The sequence below is a fragment of the Monodon monoceros genome, unplaced genomic scaffold, assembly GCF_005190385.1.
Source record: "Monodon monoceros isolate NGI ecotype Baffin Bay Population unplaced genomic scaffold, NGI_Narwhal_1 Super_Scaffold_18, whole genome shotgun sequence".
NCBI classification, from domain to species: domain Eukaryota; kingdom Metazoa; phylum Chordata; class Mammalia; order Artiodactyla; family Monodontidae; genus Monodon; species Monodon monoceros.
In genome coordinates, this window is record NW_021703774.1 from 147,939,451 (window position 1) to 147,957,158 (window position 17,708).

Here is a 17,708-nt window from a genome sequence, read left to right on the forward strand (position 1 = left end):
CATCTGAGCCAGATGCTTTCTGTTTTGGAAGGTGATTAATTACTGATTCAGGTTCTTTAGTAAATATAGGTCTATTCAGATTGTCTTTTTCTTTTTGTGTGAGTTTTGGTAGATTGTGTCTTTCACCAAATTGGTCCATTTCGTCTAGATTATCAAACTTGTCAGCATAGAATTATTCACAGTATTCTTTATATTACCCTTTTAATGACCATGGACCTGTAGTGATCCATCTCTTTCATGTCTGATATTAGTAATTTGTGTCATCTCTCTTTTTTCTTATTAGCATGTCTAAAGGCTGATCAATTTTATTGATCTTTTCAAGGAAGCAGCTTTCCTTGATTTTTCTCTGTTGACTTCCTGTTTTCAATTTCATTGATTTGTGCTCTAATTTTTATTATTTCTTTTCTTATGCTTACTTTGGATTTAATTTGCTCTTCTTTTTCTAATTTCCTGAAGTGGAAGCTTAGATTATTGACTTTAGATCTTTCTTCTTTTATAGCGTATGCATTCAATGCTATAAATTTCCCTCGATTCACTGCTTTGGCTGTATCCCACAAATTTTGATAAGTTATAGTTTCATTTTCATTTAGTTCAAAATATTTTTAAATTTCTCTTGAGATTTCTTCTTTGACCCATGTGTTATTTAGAAATGTGTTGATTAAGCTCCAAGTATTTAGGGATTTTTCACTTATCTTTCTGTTACTGATTTCTGGCTTTATTCCATGGTGGTCTAAGAACAGACATATTATATGATTTCTGCTCTTTTAAATTTGTTAAGTTGTATTTTATGGCCCAGAATGTGGTCCATCTTGGTGTATGTTCCATGTGAGCTTGAGAAGAATGTGTGTTCTGCTGTTGTTGGGTGAAGTAGCCTCTAATATCAATTATATCCAGTTTATTGATGGTGCTATTGAGTTTAACAGTGTCCTTACCACCTGCTGAATCTGTCCATTTCTGATAGAGGGATGTTGAAGTGTCCACCTGTAATAGTGGATTCACCTGTTTCTCCTTGCAGTTCTATCAATTTTTGCCTCCTGTATTTTGATACTCTGTTGTTAGGTGCATACACAGTAAGGACTGACATGTCTTCTTAGATATTTGACCTTTATATCATGTAATGCCCCTCTTTATCTGTGATAACTTTCCTTGCTCTGAAATCTGCTCTGTCTGAAATTAATACAGCTACTCCCACTTTCCTTTGATTAGTGTTAGCATGGCATATCTTTCTCCATCCCTTTACTTTTAATCTATATGTGTCTTTATATTTAAAGTGGGTTTCTTATAAACAACATAGAGTTGGGTCTTGTTTTTTGATCCAGTTTGAAAATCTCTTTCTTTTAACTAGTTTATTTAGACCATTGACATCTAAAATGATTATTGATATAGTTGGATAAATATCTACCATAATTGTTACAGTTTTCTATTTTTTTGCCTTTGTAATTTGTTCCTGTATTTGTCTTCCACTCTTTTTCTGCCTTTTGTGGTTTTAACTGAGCATTTTATATGATTCCACTTTTTCTCCTTTCTTAGCATATCAGTTTTATTTCTTTTTTTACTTTTTTAAATGATTATCCTTGAGTTTGCAAATAACATTATAACTAATCCAAGTCTGTTTTCAAATAACACTATACCACTTCACAGATATAATAAGAATCCTAATTCCTCCTGTCCATCCTTTGTATGATTACTGTCATTCATTTCACTTAGACATAAGTATGTATAAGCATGTACATATATATATATACATAAGCATACACAAATACATCATTGCTATTTCTATTTTGAACAAACTGTTATCTGTTAGATCAGTTAAGAATGAGGGGACTTCCCTGGCTGTCCAGTGGTTAAGACTTCACCTTCCAGTGCAGAGGGTGCAGGTTCAATACCTGGTTGGGGGTCTAAGATCCCACATGCCTTGTGACCAAAAAACCAAAACATAAAACAGAAGCAATATTGTAACAAATTCAATAAAAACTTTAAAAATGGTCCATGTCAAAAAAAAATCTTTAAAAAAAAATAATAAGTTCTTATTTTGCCTTCACGTATTCTGTCTCTGATGCTCTTTTTTTTGTGTAGAGCCAAGTTTCTGACCTATGTTATTTTCCTTCTCTCTAAGGAATTCCTTTAACATTTCTTGCAGGGCAGATCTACAAGCAACAAACTCCATCAGTTTTTCTTTGTCTGAGAAAGTTGTTTTGTTTTGTTTATAAATTTATTTATTTATTTGTTTTTGGCTGTGTTGGGTCTTCGTTGCCACGCACGGGCTTTCTGTAGTTGCGGTGAGCAAGGGCTACTCTTCGTTGCGTTGCGAGGGCTTCTCATTGCGGTGGCTTCTCTTGTCGCGGAGCATGGGCCCTAGGCGCATCACTGTGCCACCAGGGAAGTCCCTGAGAAAGTTTTTGTTTCTCCTTCACTTTAATTTTTCAAGGGATATAATTCTAAGTGGGTGGGTATTTTCTCTCAACACTTTAAATATTTCACTCCCTTCTTTTCTTGCTCACATAGTTTCTAAGGATGTAATTTTTTATTGTTGCTCCTCTATAGGTAAGATGGTTTTTTTCCTCTGAAACCCTTCAAGATTTTTTAGCTTTGATTTTCTGCATTTTTGAATGTAATATGCCTAACATGTAGTTTTTTTGTGTCATTTATCCTGTTTGGTGTTCTCTGACCTTCCTAATCTGTGCTTTGGTGTCTGACATTAATTTGGGGAAATTCTCTGTCATTATTGCTTCAAATATTTCTTTTATTCCTTTCTTTCTTCTCCTTCTGGTATTCCCATTATGTGTATGTTACTCCTTTTGTAGTTGTCCCACAGTTCTTGGACACCCAGTCTATTCTGGGTGGAGGCTTTTTTTTTTTTCAGTCTTCTTTTTTCTTTGCTGTTCAGTTTTGGAAGTTTCTATTGAGATGTCCTCAAGTTCAGTGATTCTTCCCTTGGCTGTGTCCAGTCTACTAATTAGCCCATCAAAGGCATTCTTCATTTCTGTTACAGTGTTTTTGATCTCTAGCATTGATTTTTTATTTTCTTAGAATTTCCATCTTTCTGCATACATTGTCCATCTCTTTTGCATGCTGTCTGCTTTGTCTATTAGAACACTTAGCATATTAATCATAGTTGTTTTAAATTTTTAATCTAATAATTCCAGGGACTTCCCTGGTGGCGCAGTGGTTAAGAATCCGCCTGCCAATGCAGGGGACACGGGTTTGAGCCCTGATCTGGGAAGATCCCACATGCCGCGGAGCAACTAAGCCTGTGTGCCACAATTACTGAGCCTGCGCTCTAGAGCCCATGAGCCACAACTACTGAGCCTGAGAGCCACAACTACTAAAGCCCGCGTGCCTAGAGCCTGTGCTGCACAACAAGAGAAGCCACCGCAATAAGAAGACCACACGCCGCAACTAGAGAAAGCCCATGCGCAGCAACAAAGACCCAACGTAGCCGTAAATAAATAAATAAATAAAATTTTAAAAAATAATAATAATAATAATTCCAACATCCCTGCCATGCCTGAGTCTAGTTCTGATGCTTGCTCTGTCTCTTCAAACTTCATTTTTTTGCCTTTTAGTTTACCTTATAAATAGGCCTTTAGTAATAATGGTAAGGTATGAGGGGAGGAGAAGTATTCTATAGTCCTATGATTAGGTCTCAGTCTTTCGGTGAGACTGTGCTCTTGAACTGTGAACTTTACCAGTGTTTCTTAGTCCCCCTCATGCCCCTTAGATGGGGCAGGATGGCTGGAGGGGGCTGCAGTTGGTTATTTCCCTTCCCCCAGGTAGATTAAGCTCTGATCAAATCCCAGCAGATTAAGTTCTGGTAAAATAATTTCTCCTGAGGGTAGGCCTTGTTAAGAAGGACAGAATGCTCTGGCATATTTTTAAATGGCTCCTTTTCTCCCCTCCCCCTGCTGGAAGCATGAGGGCATTTTTCTCCGATATTCACTGTGAGAACCTGGTCGAGCTTCTGGAGGTAAAACTCACAAAAGTGTGGGACCACCCCCACCCCATGAGTGGATCCCCCCTGGAGTTTTTAACTCTTAGACTTGTTCACACAGAGCTTCCAGTAGGAATTCTATAGTTTAGATTTTCCTACCTCTGCACGAGTTCCTGTGGCGGTTTCTTTTTAGTAAATTGTGAGTCTCTGTGTTCACCCGTCTGTCTCTTGGTGGGGAGCAGCAGTTTGCCCTGTGACCTCAGTTCTCTGATGGATCTAAAAAGGATAGTTGATTTTGCAGGTTGTTCAGCTTTTTACTTGTTGTCAGGATGAAGTGGCTACTTCCAAGTTCCTTCCACGCTGGACCCTTCTCTGAATCTTTTCTTCAGCCTCTAATTCTGATATCATGGATGCAGTAGAAAACCAAAACATGACAATATACAAAAATATCTTTATGACCTTAAGATTGGGAAGGATTTTTAAAATAAGACAATAAGCATAAATTAGAAAAAGTATATAACCTTTATATTCCTCGAAAAGGTAATATCAGTATATTCGACTGTACTATAATTAAAGCAGAGGCAGCTCATCTCTCTTCCACATTGCATCAGTTGAGGTGGTTCAGCTGGGACTGTTGGATCCACTTCCAAGGTGATCCATTCATGCGGCTAACAAAATTGGTGCTGGCCGTTGGTTCTTCTCTGCACGGATGCCTCCAAAAGGTATCTTGGGCTTCCTCATCCCAGGGTGACTGGATTCCAAGAGCAAGTGTCTCAAGAAACAGAAAGTGGAGGCTACCATTTTCTTAAGGCTTGAGCCCCCAAATCAACAGAGCATCATTCCCATATCATATTCTATTGATCAAGCGGTCACAGAGCCCAGATTCAAGAGAAGGGGAGTAGACCCCACATCTTGCTGGGAGGAGGGTCAAAGAATTATGGACCATATTTTAAAACCACATCAGTCCACTTTCTGGACATAAGTTATTTACATTTTTACCACTTGGAAGATTTATTCTTCCCCTTGCAAGATTCCCCATTAAAGGTCTCATCCCTTTACAACGTTGGGCTCCAGATCTGGCATCTCATCATCTAAGTCAGATCCAGGTGCAAATGAGACCTCTCAGGTGCAGTTTCTCAGATATAGCTCCTTGAGTGTAGTTCTTCTCAGACCGAAGACCTGTGACCTAAAGAAACATGTTGTCTACTCCCCACATACCCAGCATACGGTGATGGGGTAGGCATAGGATAACTTATAGATACATTCATTCAAAGGGGAAAAAACCTGGAGGCACATAACAGTCACTGGTTTATAGAAATTCTGAAATCCAGCTGGGCATATGTTGCCAATTTCTTAGTTAGATCCAATACTACTTTCTGGGAGTTGTTTCCATGGCTCTTTGGTTTTGTCCCCTGAATCATCCTTCCTTTTCCATAGGAAATCTGAGATTGCCTTCTCAGTCTTCCTCCTGATTGTAAAAGGTTGGGGGTTCAAAGAATTCTTTCCATTTTGTACCATCTCTGCCCCTTTTAATCTGAGCTAGCAATGCTTCTGCCAGAATGATTCTCTTAGAAACTTGAGAATAGAAGCCTAAAAGGTCTTAAGAAGGCTGTCAGTGAGGGCTTAAAGGAAAGTGAGGAAAATCTTATTGGAAGATGGCGGACAGGAGACACCTGCTAGGTAGTGATGGAAACACTGTCTGATAACACTGTCACCTGCAGTAACATGGAACTAGGAAATGTACCTGATGAACTCAGTGAAATGTAAGGAGATTTCCAGACAAAGTAATGAAGTGCCACCTGGCTTCTCACTGCCTATGATAAAATGTAAGATGAGAGAGATGAGCTTCAAAAAAAAAACATAGCAAATAAAAAAGTTCCAGGACTCACTGGAAATGCTTCTCATTTCCAGTCTCTCCAGAAGGCAAATAGTTCTAAATTAAGAAAGGGTCAAATCCAGAATGGGACAATAAAAATCTTTCGTTAAGATGTCAGAATGATTTAAGACTATGCTTCATAGTCTCTTTCAGACCAAAAGGCCCTCTAAAAATCGTAAGGGCAAGACTCACAGATACTCTTTCTTAAACAGTAAGATTTTTACGAATCTTAAGGGCATTGTCTCACAGCAGCTATACAGGAAGCCCAAAGTAGAGAAGGTCTTATCTTCAAGAGATTTGTGATTGCGGCTTTTAGCTAATGAAGTAAATTTCAATAGTGTTCATAGAAAACCCCCCAAGTTTCATTCTGGTGGAAGCATTGCCACCTCAGACTAATAGCGCCAGAGATAGTGCAAAATAGACTAGTACAGAATCCTTTAGACCCCAACGTTTTACAGGCTTCTATTCAAGGCCCTTTCAGCTTCACTCACATTCTTTTTGTGGGCTTTTATGCTTCTTTCTGCTTCCAAGTCCCAAAGCCAATGTCATGTGTGTTGGACTTCTGTTACTGTAGCACCCTATATCTGATACCACATTCTGTTCCAGTAATCTTTTGCTACATAACAAACCACTACGAAACTTCATGGCTTAAAACAACAATGTGGGCAGTGCTGGGTGGCGACAGCTGGTCTCTCTTCCCTGCAGTGTCAGCAGTGGTGGCTTGACCCCGACTGGAGGATCCACTTCTACCGCAGAGCTGACAGGTTGGCTCTGGCTGTTGGTTTCTCTCCATATGGACCTCGCCACATGTGGCTTTGCCTCCTCACATATGCCAGTTGGGTTCCAAGGGTGAACGTCCCAAGAAAGAAGAAGTGGAAACTGCCAGTTTCTTAAGGCCTGGGTCCAGAAACTTGGCACAGTGTCATTTCCACCATAGGTTATTGGTCATGTGTCACAGAGATCAGTGGAAGGAATGTCAAAGAATCTGGGAACCACAGTCTTTGGAAGGTTTTATCCTTTGGCTTTTGTATTTCACCCTTTTAATCCATATAGAATTTTTTTTTTTAAATCATCACTGAACTGGTTATATTTTTTCCTTTTTATGTGCTTTAATTAAGTAAAATTTACATACAGTGAAATGTACATATCTTAATATACAATTTGATGAGTTTTAATTAATGTAAGCAGCCATGTAGCCACAGCGCCAGTCAAGATAAGAGTCATTTCCACCACCTGGATGTTGCCTCATGCCTCCTTACGGTCAGCCTTCACTCTCGCCTTTATTCTGATTTCTGTCACCATAGGTTAGATTTTCCTGTTCCTGAAATTCATGTATAAATGGAATCAGATTGTGTGTACTATTTTGTATTTGGTTTCTTTCACTCAAAATAATGTTTTGAGAAGCATTCGTCAATAGTTCATTCTTTTTTAATGCCAAGTGGTATTCCAGTAAATAAATATACCACAATTTGTATATCTGTTCTCTTGCTGATGGACCTTTGGGTTGCTTCTAGTTTGGGGCTATTATGACTAACCTGCTATGAACATTTTAATAAGTGTCTTCTCACAGACATAATGTTTTCACTTATTTTCATTACTCTTTTCTCTTTGAGTTCGTCATTTTTATTTGTTTTGTTTTCAATGAAAGAGTCATATTATGACATGGAAATTCTAACCATTTCTTAACAGGCTTCAGCCAATTCTTTTATTGTCTTTATAGACTTTTTTATTAAGTCTTTATAGACTTTTATTAAGTCTACCTTCACACTGACCTGCAGGGGCCCCTGCCCATTCTTGGGCCTTTTGTGAATTTTAAAGATGGAGCAGCTTGGCTCTCATCATTCCCCACTCTTGGTTAAGGATTCAGCATTCTTGGGTCTGCTGAGTCAGTTGCTACTTTGTCACTCTGCTTTCCAGCTTCCAGAATTTTAAGTTGTCTCCTTTCTTGTTATCTGGCTCATTTTAGTGGGTTTTAAGAGAAAAAAGAGTTAAATATATATTTCAACGCATCTTGTTTACCCTTTTCTTTTTTTTCCTTCCTTTCTTTTTCAGCCGTCACCTTCCACATCCTGCCTCTCTTTTTGTTTTCTTCCCTCCATCTTGCTTCCCCTTAGATTTAGAATGGCGACGGTGGAAGAATCCTCAGGCAGCATCTGGCTCAGCCCCTCCATTTTGTGGATGGCAAACCTGAGGCCCAAAGAGGACAGCGGTCCGTCCACAGCCCACACAGCTACTGCTCTTACCTTTTTGCCTTTAATAACAAAAGAGACTTTTTGCCCTCCTGCCCTTCAGTTAGTGAGCCAGGACAGTGTGAAGAAGCAGAGTACCCCCTACTCAAGTGGAAGCCTAGAAGTCAGGTCAGCAGAAGGAATGCCGTAGCTGGCCAGGCAGCTGCGGGTCCTCTCTGGAGACCAAGAAGCAAGTCTGGGTAGGACTGCCTCTTTCTTCCGTGCTCGCCCTGCCTCTGCCCTAGCACAGTGGCAGGTGGGAGGTTGCAGTTAGGAGAGTGCCCAGCTGTCTTGACAGGAGAAAGTACTGAAACAGAGAAATACATAGGTGGGACCCTCAGGTCCTTTGCATGTTTTTCTTTATTCCAGTTTTCTTCTATTTTCACTACTTTCTTTGAGCCTGAGTGTTGATGTAGAAGATAACAAAGGGACTCTAAGGCCCAGAACGGAAGGCAAGGCAAGTGACTGGTGGTTTGACCACACTAAGTCCAAAGCCAAACACACACAAGCACTAATATTGCCAGAGCCCCCAGCTCCATACACAGAGCATGTAAGAGGTACCAAGAATATGTAAGGCAACCAAGGACCGAAAATGAAAGTACATACATCTGGAAAATTGCTTAGATCTTCTTTTCAGCGTACAGAAGACAAAGTGCAAGTTCTGTGCCTTGGCTGGTCTGGGCTGTTCTCCCAGCAGGCTGCGTTCCCAGAGCTTTGGTCATGCAGTTTGGGCTGGCAGCAGCTGGGTACAGCCACCCTCTACCCCCTCCCACGGTGTTTCACAGCTTAGCAGCTGGGAATCCTGTAGAGACCAGAGCCAGGGTATGAAAGACGAGGAGAGCACTGTTGTCTGACTTCTCTACCCTGGATACTCTATAAGCTGCTTTGATTCTTTGTCTCCTGCAGTTTGTATTTACTTGAACAAGAATGGCAGCACAGGCCCCCACTTAGATAAGAAGAAGGTCCAGCAGCTCCCTGACCATTTTGGGCCAGCCCAAGCCTCCGTGGTGTTGCAGCAGGCTGTGCAGGCTTGCATCGACTGTGCTTATCACCAGAAAACCGTCTTCGGCTTCCTCAAACAGGGTCACGGTGGTGCAGTTATCTCAGGTAAGCGCCCCTGGGCTGGTATGGCTCCTAGTCAGAGGAGCGGGCCTTTTCAACTGGCTGATTTCTAGCAAGGCATCCTGGTTGCTACTTCACACCTGTAGGCTCTGGAGAAATATGAAAGTATTCCATTTCTCAGAGAGTCCTCATTTTCAACTCCCAGAGCCCCTCCAGGTCTTCTGCATATCACTGCCAAGTAGAATACCCACGCAGACTCTGTCTTCCTGCCTAGCCTCTCCCATACAGAAAATACATGGCTGCGTTGCTTTAAAGATGATCACAAGAAAAAATCCAGAGGAGGCTGTATTGTGGAAACAGTAGAGTTTCTCCAGACTGCCATAGCCTCCTAGCTGGCTTCAGGGAACCACAGAACTCTGCACTCATTCTTTTGACTCCTTAGCTTCCCAGTCCTAAGCCAGCCCTGATACAGGGGAATTGAATCTCAGGGCAGAGTGGGAAGAATCATCCCTCTCTTTCCTGCTATGAGAGTTTGAGTCAGTTGCACAGAGTATGGTTTTTTGGTTCGTTTGTTTTCACTGAGAATAGTCACTTTTTCTGCTGTGCCCTGCTCTGTTTCAGTTTTCCTAAGTCCAAAACCCCATTCTTACCCACCAAACCTGTGAAGACTTGATCTAGAGCCTTTCGATCTTTATTTTTTTTAAATAAATTTATTTATTTTATTTATTTATTTTTGGCTGCGTTGGGTCTTCATTGCTGCACGCGGGCTTTCTCTAGTTGCGGCGAGCGGGGGCTACTCTTCATTGTGGTGCACGGGCTTCTCACTGCGGTGGCTTCTCTTGTTGCGGAGCACGGGCTCTAGGCATGCGGGCTTCAGTAGCTGTGGCTCTCAGGCTCTAGAGCACAGGCTCAGTAGTTGTGGCGCACGGGCTTAGTTGCTCCGCGGCATGTGGGATCTTCCCGGACCAGGGCTCTCACCCGTGAGAGAGTGAGATTGGCAGGCGGATTCTTAACCACTGTGCCACCAGGGAAGCCCCAGCCTTTCGGTCTTAACTGTACACTACTCCGTAATCTCCTGCCCCTGCCCTCTAACTAGTTGTAGTATCCAGCCTCAGGAAACCCAGCTGACATGGAAGACCCCATAAATACCACCTTTTAGCAGACATTCATTGAGTCCTTACTCTGTGTTAGAGGTTATTGCCAGACACTGGCCAGGGGAAGGGAAGAAAAGAAGATGACATGTTCAGGCTCTGCCCTGATGGAAAAGAAAGACTAGCTCACAGCTAACTGTAGGAGGTGTTATATAATATGTGAGAAATGCATGCAGGGTGGTGTGGGAGCCCGGACGAGGGAGTAATTGGCTGCATGGAGGATGGGGGCAGGCAGGGAAGGAATTGCTATAAAAGGCTGAAAACTGCATGGGAAATCAAGCCTCCCTTTCCTTCTGAGGCTGAGGCCTCTGCCTGGCCTCTCCTTTGCTTCTGTGCAGCAGTCTACAGGGACCCGGCTTTCTTTACCACTTTTCTTTAGCAGCTCTCACCCACACCTTCTCTAGGGTTCTTCCTCTGCCCCAAAATTGGTTCCTGAGAATGACCTATCTCCCCATTTCCTTCCTGCCCTCAGAGACAGATGTAGAGGCCTTTTGCTTGTTAAGGATTATACAGATACATTTTGAATAGAAATAGGTGGGGACTTGAAAAGAAAAACAGGCATGGAATAGTTCCAAATGTTGCCGAACTTCTAGTTGCCCTTATCCAGATCAGATTGTATGCCTCAGCCACTGCTGGCAATAGCTGTATTCTCCTCTTAGGCCCAGCTTCTCTGTTCTTGGGCAATTCTTATGGAAATGGAACCCCAAACGAACAGATTTCCTGGGGGAGGCCCAGCCAACTGATGGAGCAGATAGAATTATGTTCACAGTTGTTTCACAGGCTAAGTAAAATCATTCCAGAGCCCCAGGTGCAACAGACCTGCCCTGGCCACTCCCATCATTGCAAGCCCTGGAGTTGGAGGCAAAAATCAAACCCTCGAGGGAGGGAGGGGAGGGGAAGGAGGGAGGAAACCTGGGCACCGATTGCCTCTGTGTAACCAGGGAAGCCTGAGGCAAGCAGTGGGCTGGACTCCTCCTGCCCTGCCTGCACTGCTGAGCTGAGGAACTGACGCGCTCAGCCCTGTCCGCTTAACTCCACAGCCGTGTTTGACCGTGAGCAGCACACCCTCAACCTCCCAGCCGTCAACAGCATCACCTACGTCCTCCGCTTCCTGGAGAAACTCTGCCACAACCTTCGCAGTGACAATCTGTTTGGCAACCAGCCCTTTACACAGACTCACTTGTCACTCACCACCACAGAGTACAGCCACAGCCACGACAGGTACCTACCAGGTAGGAGCTGGGACGGGGTCTGGGCTAAGAAAGGGGGGCAGGGTAGTAGCAGTAGCAGCAGCAGTGAGGGCCCAGGGCCAGCCCTCAGACCTGCTAGCCTGGCACCTACTACCCCAAGATCTGGTTTTCTGTCCCTTAACTTTGCCGTGTCTAGCACTTTTTGGTCTCCTCTCATCTTTACTGTCTCTTCAGGACCTTGTCTGCTATCTTTAGGATTAACCCTCTTTCCTCTGGATTTTTATCCCTAAAAAAATGGTGGTTCATGATTCTCCTGAATCTGCATGTGGAGCCACCGTGAAGTCACAGGACATCTCCCCGTGTGAATCTGGCAGCAAAGGCCTAACATAGAACTCCCTCGCCAGCGGGAAGGTTTAGTCTCAGGCTGCAGATTGAGAAATTTGCTCCCGGTGATTGGCCATCCACTCTTTCCTTTGGCACATGGCCATAACTCCTCCAGCGCCGCCAGTCGAGCAAGTCAATTCAAGTTCCTGCTGTTTCTAACTAGGCTGGAAAATAACTTTCTTAGTTAACATACCAGACCCACAACGGGAAAGCAGATGCCACGTGGCCGGATCAGTGACTAAGCACTTCTGAGAGAGGTTTGAGTGAATGGAACTCAGCATCTCTAATCTGGAGCACAGGACACGGAACAACAGGGAGGGAAGGGAAGCTTGGCCTTAAACGTAGCAAGGTAGGTCATTATGGGAGAGGGAGGAAAGGCTCTTTAAAAGAGTCCTGTGGACCTTGCCCTGGCCAGAGGAATAGAGAGGCAGTGCTGTCAGCGCTGGGGCTGTGCTGCCTGGTGACGGGGGAGCGTAACTCCAAGAGGTGGCCCCTTCTGACCTGCACAAGTCTTGTTCCCACACTGTCTTCCCTGTTGTCTTTTCATCATTGTCAGAATCACTCCTGATAAAAGTGCCACTTGTGGAAGAATGTGCTGGGGAAGTGACTGTTCACCCATCACCCCCCATCCATCGCCTCTATCTGTACTGCTGCACCCAAAGGAGAATTGCTTATATGACTTGCAGGCAGGGCAGAAAGATGCCTGAATTTCAGACGCTCCTTCTGGGGTCCCCACCATCTGGTCCTTGCAAACATATCTGTGACCCTCTCACTGACCCTTTTCTTCAGAGGGAACTTCTCATCTGACCTACTCTAGATTGCTTTCTTTCAGCGTCACACTCTCTGAGAACAGAAAAGGGCATTCTTACCTGTAGTTAGGATATTGCCCTGGGAGTCTGGGCTGGGCACGGTGGAGTTGGTACACACAAAGGCAGGTTGTTACATATCCCCTGTTGCTGGCATTCAGGAACTCTGAGCTGCGCTTCAATAATTAAAATTAGCCCTACCTGAGATTCTGGAAGAATGGATACACGAGAGAGGGTAGCATGTCCATGAGCGTAGCTGCTAGTCTAAAGAGAGATTTCTCAAAGAAATAGGAACTCAGAATTCTTTTTTTTTTTTAAGCATTTCTTCTTCTTTTTTTTAAAGTAATTTATTTATTTATTTTATTTTTGGCTGCGTTGGGTCTTCGTTGCTGCGCACAGGCTTTCTCTAGTTGTGGTAAGCGGGAGCTACTGTTCGTTGCAGTGTGCGGGCTTCTCATTGCGGTGGCTTCTCTTGTTGTGGAGCACTGGCTCTAGGCACGTGGGCTTCAGTAGTTATGGCATGTGGGTTCAGTAGTTGGGGCTTGCGGGCTCTACAGCGCAGGCTCAGTAGTTGTGGCGCATGGGCTTAGTTGCTCCGCGGCATGTGGGATCTTCCCGGACCAGGGCTCGAACCTGTGTCCCCTGAGTTGGCAGGCGGATTCTTAACCACTGCGCCACCAGGGAAGCCCCAGAATTCTTAAATGCAATAACACCGCTAACAACCAAGAGAAACGCACTGGTGGCAGCATGCAGAGGCTGGTAGGGGTGTACATCATGGGCCTGCAGTTGTGATGATAGTTTGGGATTGGGGCGTGTCACCTTTCCTGGGAGTTCTGTTCCAGTTTGCATCTCTCTGATTCAACTACCAGACAAGAGGAAGGAGGCTTTAGCCACTCTTCCTTCTTGCCTCACCAACTAAGAAGAGACAAAGACCAGGGTTATCACCTTCTGCATTGGCTGCCCCCCTTCCCTTCCCTCTTTTTCATACAGATTCAGCCAGCTCCCTGTGCTCTCCTATGATCTCTAACCTCTGTTTCTCATAGTGGGTGCTCAGCAGCTTGGCTGCTCTCACCCTAGTTTCTGTTTGCTTCCCTGAGATGTTTTAACTCTGCCCAGACAAACTAGACCTTTGCCGAGATTTCTAACTCTTCTGTGCTCCCTCGCTTATCTTTTCTGCCTGCCTACCTACCTCCCTCCCTGCCTTACTGACCCTTTGCTCCACCTCTGATCATTTTTCATTTCCTACAGTTTTCCGATTAGTTACTCAGACCTCTGCCAAAGAGCTTGATGTGCATAAGGGCTTTCTTTTGCTTTGCCCTTTGGATCTGGTGTTTATTACTCCCACCCTTCTGCCTGGCTACACGCTTCTGCTAGTTCGACATCTGAAGATACCACCTCTCTTATCCAGGAGCTTACCAGCCCCCTCTTTCTTCCCTACAGCCCTGTACCCATTTCTGAGTAGGGTAACTGACTACACATTTCCAGTATAGCAAATAGTCACCAAGTGTACATCCCATTAGGCTTCCTTACCTAAGCTGAGACTTAGCTTTTTCCTCCAGTGTTTTATTTTGAAAAATGTCAAACTTATAGAAAAGTTGTACAGTGGTACAGTGAGCAGCCGTGTACTCTTCACCTAGATTTGCCACTTAGCTTTTTGCAGTATTTACTTTATCTGTTTCTCTAAGTATATATACATGTATGCGTTTCTGTGTAGTTTTTGTTTGTTTACTGAACCATTTGATAGTTAAGTGCAGATGAGAGACTTGATCCTTAAACACTTTTGTATGTATCTCCTAAGAACAAGGAACACAATACTATTATCATTCTCGAGAAGTTTAACATTAATAAAATCTACTAACTGATATATATAGTCCATATTCAGATTTCCCCAGTTGTCCCAGTAATGTCCTTTGTAGCTTTTTTTTTTTTTTTTTCCTAATCCAAGATCCAGTGAAGGGTAATCCACTGCATTTAGTTATCCTGTCTCTTTAGTTTTCTTTTATCTAGAGCAGTTTTCCAGCCTTTTTTATCTACCTTCCATGATATGACATTGGCATTTTGAAGAATTCAGGCCAGTTGTTTTGGTTCAGATCATCAAACATTTATCAAATACTTACTCTGTGCTAGATCCTATACTGGGCTCTGGGGAGACAGAGAGAAAACAGACTCAATCCCTACTCTAAAAGAGTTCCCAGCTCAGAGAGGAGATACAGGTAAACATGTATGTGGTAAGAGCATGGAACCAAAGGTACTCTGGCCCAGCCAGGAGTGATGAGCTGGGAGTATGGTGAAAGAAGAGGTCAGGGAAGGATCCCTCAGGGAGGCAATGGCAGCTCAGAGTCCCTTCTTAAGAACTACACACGTGGCTGGATCAAGTACGAGGCCTATAAAGATTAAGTGAGAAGGAGCTCTTTTTCTGGTCCTCCAGAATGGTATTAAACAGGAGATTGTATTAATTTAGCTGATCCCAGTGACTATTAATGTTAGCTGTAGTTGAAATCCACCTAGCATTCACCTCTGGGCCTGCTGGTTCCTCTCTGCTGAAGGAAGTGGTTCATTTGTCCCATGACAGTGAGTTCCTCGTGCCTGTCTTTCCAGTTCCATCCAGGTCTTCTAAGCTGGTTATAAAGTGGTTCTCCTGACAAAACCCCAAAAATCACGGAATAAAAGCCAGATAAGAACTCATAATTTCTTAGGATGCCCCTTCATTCCCACACAAGGTTTCCTCATAGAACTGTCAGAGTTTTAAGAACACTCAAATGTTTATAATTAATTGAAACTGTAGTGATTCCATTATTCGGTCAGACAGTCAGTCAACCCAGTATTTATTGACAACTCTGATTTGGGTATAGAGGGTTCCATTGTAAATTAGGAGTCAAGGTCGTTACACCCACAGAGCTTACAGCCTGGTAAACAATATGAACAAATAAGCAAACAAATTAATTCATGGTGATGAGTGCTTTAATGGAACAAGTTCAGAGTTCAAGAGTTCAAACCCGGTGTGTCAGGGAAGACCTTCCAGAAGAAATGATATATACACTTGGACCTGAAGGAGTAGGATAATGACGTAAAGGTGCCACAGACCCAAAGAGATGGAAGAGGGGATGATGAAGGATGTTCTTGCTGACTGAGCGTGTGAGACTGTGAGGGGCAAGAGGAAACCTGACTTGTTTCAGAAATACAGTGTAGAAAAGAAGAATGTAAGCAGTGAGGCTGGAGTGGTAGCAAAGGCCCAGGCAGAAAAGGTCTAATTGACCAGGTTACAGACTTTATGTCATTGAGCAGTGAGGACCCATTGAAGTATTAAAGCCATGACTGTGTTATGGAAATAACATAATCAGATTTGTGTTTTCAAAAGCTCACTCAGGGTACTTACTGTGTGGGAGAATAGTTGGAGTAGAGCAAGAGGTAGGCCGGGGGACCAGTTGGAGGTTTTTGAATTCTGCAAGGCCTCCTAGATTTGGGGATTGTCCTTTCCTTTGATATCCAAATCTAAATAAAATTAAATGACACCACCACCACCCCGCCCATCCCACATAACCCAGGATGAGGTTACGTTTTCCTCGTAGTAGTGCATACTTCTAGCTCAGAATTCCTGCTTCTGAGTCGGTTCTTAATCCCTTTTTCCCCTGTCAGTTCCTGTAGTTGATGGTCTCTCCTGCAGTGGTTTTTGCCCCAGCAGTTTGATCCAGCTCCTCATCCTTCATTTCCCTAAGGAAAAACCAACACAAGTTTGTTAGGTGTGCTAGACTTGTACTGAAGTCGTGGGTAGAAAGAAGGATACTTACCACAAACGAAAGGAAGCAGTTTAACCTTTTTGTTTTAGTGTTTATCAGATGCTACAGCAAATACCTTACTGGCCTCTTTCACCTTAGGCCTCCGCCTATTGCCATTTTCTGCGACCCATTCTAGATTTGGAGGAATTCCCTTTGCCCTCTGGTTTCTCTGTTCCCTCCATCCCATACCTCCTCCCTTCCAAGCTATCAACAGGCAACTCCAAATTAATTTATGGTGCAAAATAATTTTGTTTGCTTTTGTCTCAGCTTTCCCCTTCTACACAATGCCCAGACCTTGCCTTTCATACCAAAAGAACCATTAGTGTAATTATCTAAAAGAAAGTACTAGCTAGCCTAGATCTATACTTTCAGCAACTCAAAGAACAAAGGGAAAAGCTGTGGGTGGAGAGATTTGTTCCATCTGTTCTATGTTCCCTTTTTTCTGCCTTCCTGTGGATTAATCCAGTTTTTTAATGATTCTATTCTATTTCTTTTGTTGGTTTGTCAGCTATAATTCTTTGTTTTGTTATTTTAGTGGCTGCTTTAGTTTGTATTATACATTTGTTTTAACATATCACCATCTACTTTAAAGTAATAATCATCTCCCTTTACATATAGTATAAGAACCTTAAAACAGTATGCTTCTCACCTCCTGGCCTTTATGCTATTGTTATTATCCATTTACTTCTACGTATTTTATAAATCCCACTTTACATTGTGACTGTTTCACTTTAAACAGGTCTTTACCTTTGGAAGATTTTTTTCAAATAAGAAAAAATTGTTTTATATTTACCCTTTTATAGTTACCATTTCTCCTACTCTTCATTCTTTAGTGTAGAGCCATTTCATACCATCATCTTCTCTCTGCCTAAAGGGCTTTCTGTAACATTTCTCGTAGTCATGTCTACTGTCGTTGAGTTCTTCCAGCTTTTGTTGCTTTGAAAAAGGTCTTTTTTGTCTTTGTTTTTTGTTTTTGTTTTTTTTTGGCGGTATGTGGGCCTCTCACTGCTGTGGCCTCTCCCGTTGTGGAGCACAGGCTCTGGACGCGCAGGCTCAGCAGCCATGGCTCCCAGGCCCAGCCACTCCGCGGCATGTGACCAGGGCACACGAACCCGTGTCCCCTGCATCGGCAGGTAGTCTCTCAACCGCTGCACCACCAGGGAAGCCCTTGTCTTTGCTTTTGACAGGCACTTGTGTTGAGTTTAGAATTCCAGGTTGACTTTTTTGTTGCTCAGCATGCTAAAGATGTGGCTCTACTGTCTTCTGGTTAGCGTTGCCTCTGATGAGAAGTCTTCTGTCATTCA

The 17,708-nt window shown here is 43.1% G+C and overlaps 1 protein-coding gene across 12 annotated transcripts in view; it reads left to right on the forward strand.

Moving 5' to 3' along the window:
• The window catches only part of SCMH1 (Scm polycomb group protein homolog 1), a 183,538-nt gene that overhangs the window by 150,141 nt on the left and 15,689 nt on the right, over positions 1-17,708 (forward strand). For 11 of the 12 annotated variants that reach the window (XM_029226811.1, XM_029226809.1, XM_029226805.1 and 8 more), the window contains 2 exons: positions 8,942-9,142; positions 11,289-11,480. In XM_029226811.1, coding sequence (XP_029082644.1) covers positions 8,942-9,142; positions 11,289-11,480 — 393 coding nt within the window. Of the gene's footprint in view, positions 1-8,941; positions 9,143-11,288; positions 11,481-13,027; positions 13,044-17,708 lie in introns of all 12 variants that reach the window. The other variant, XR_003794262.1, reaches the window with a different exon arrangement.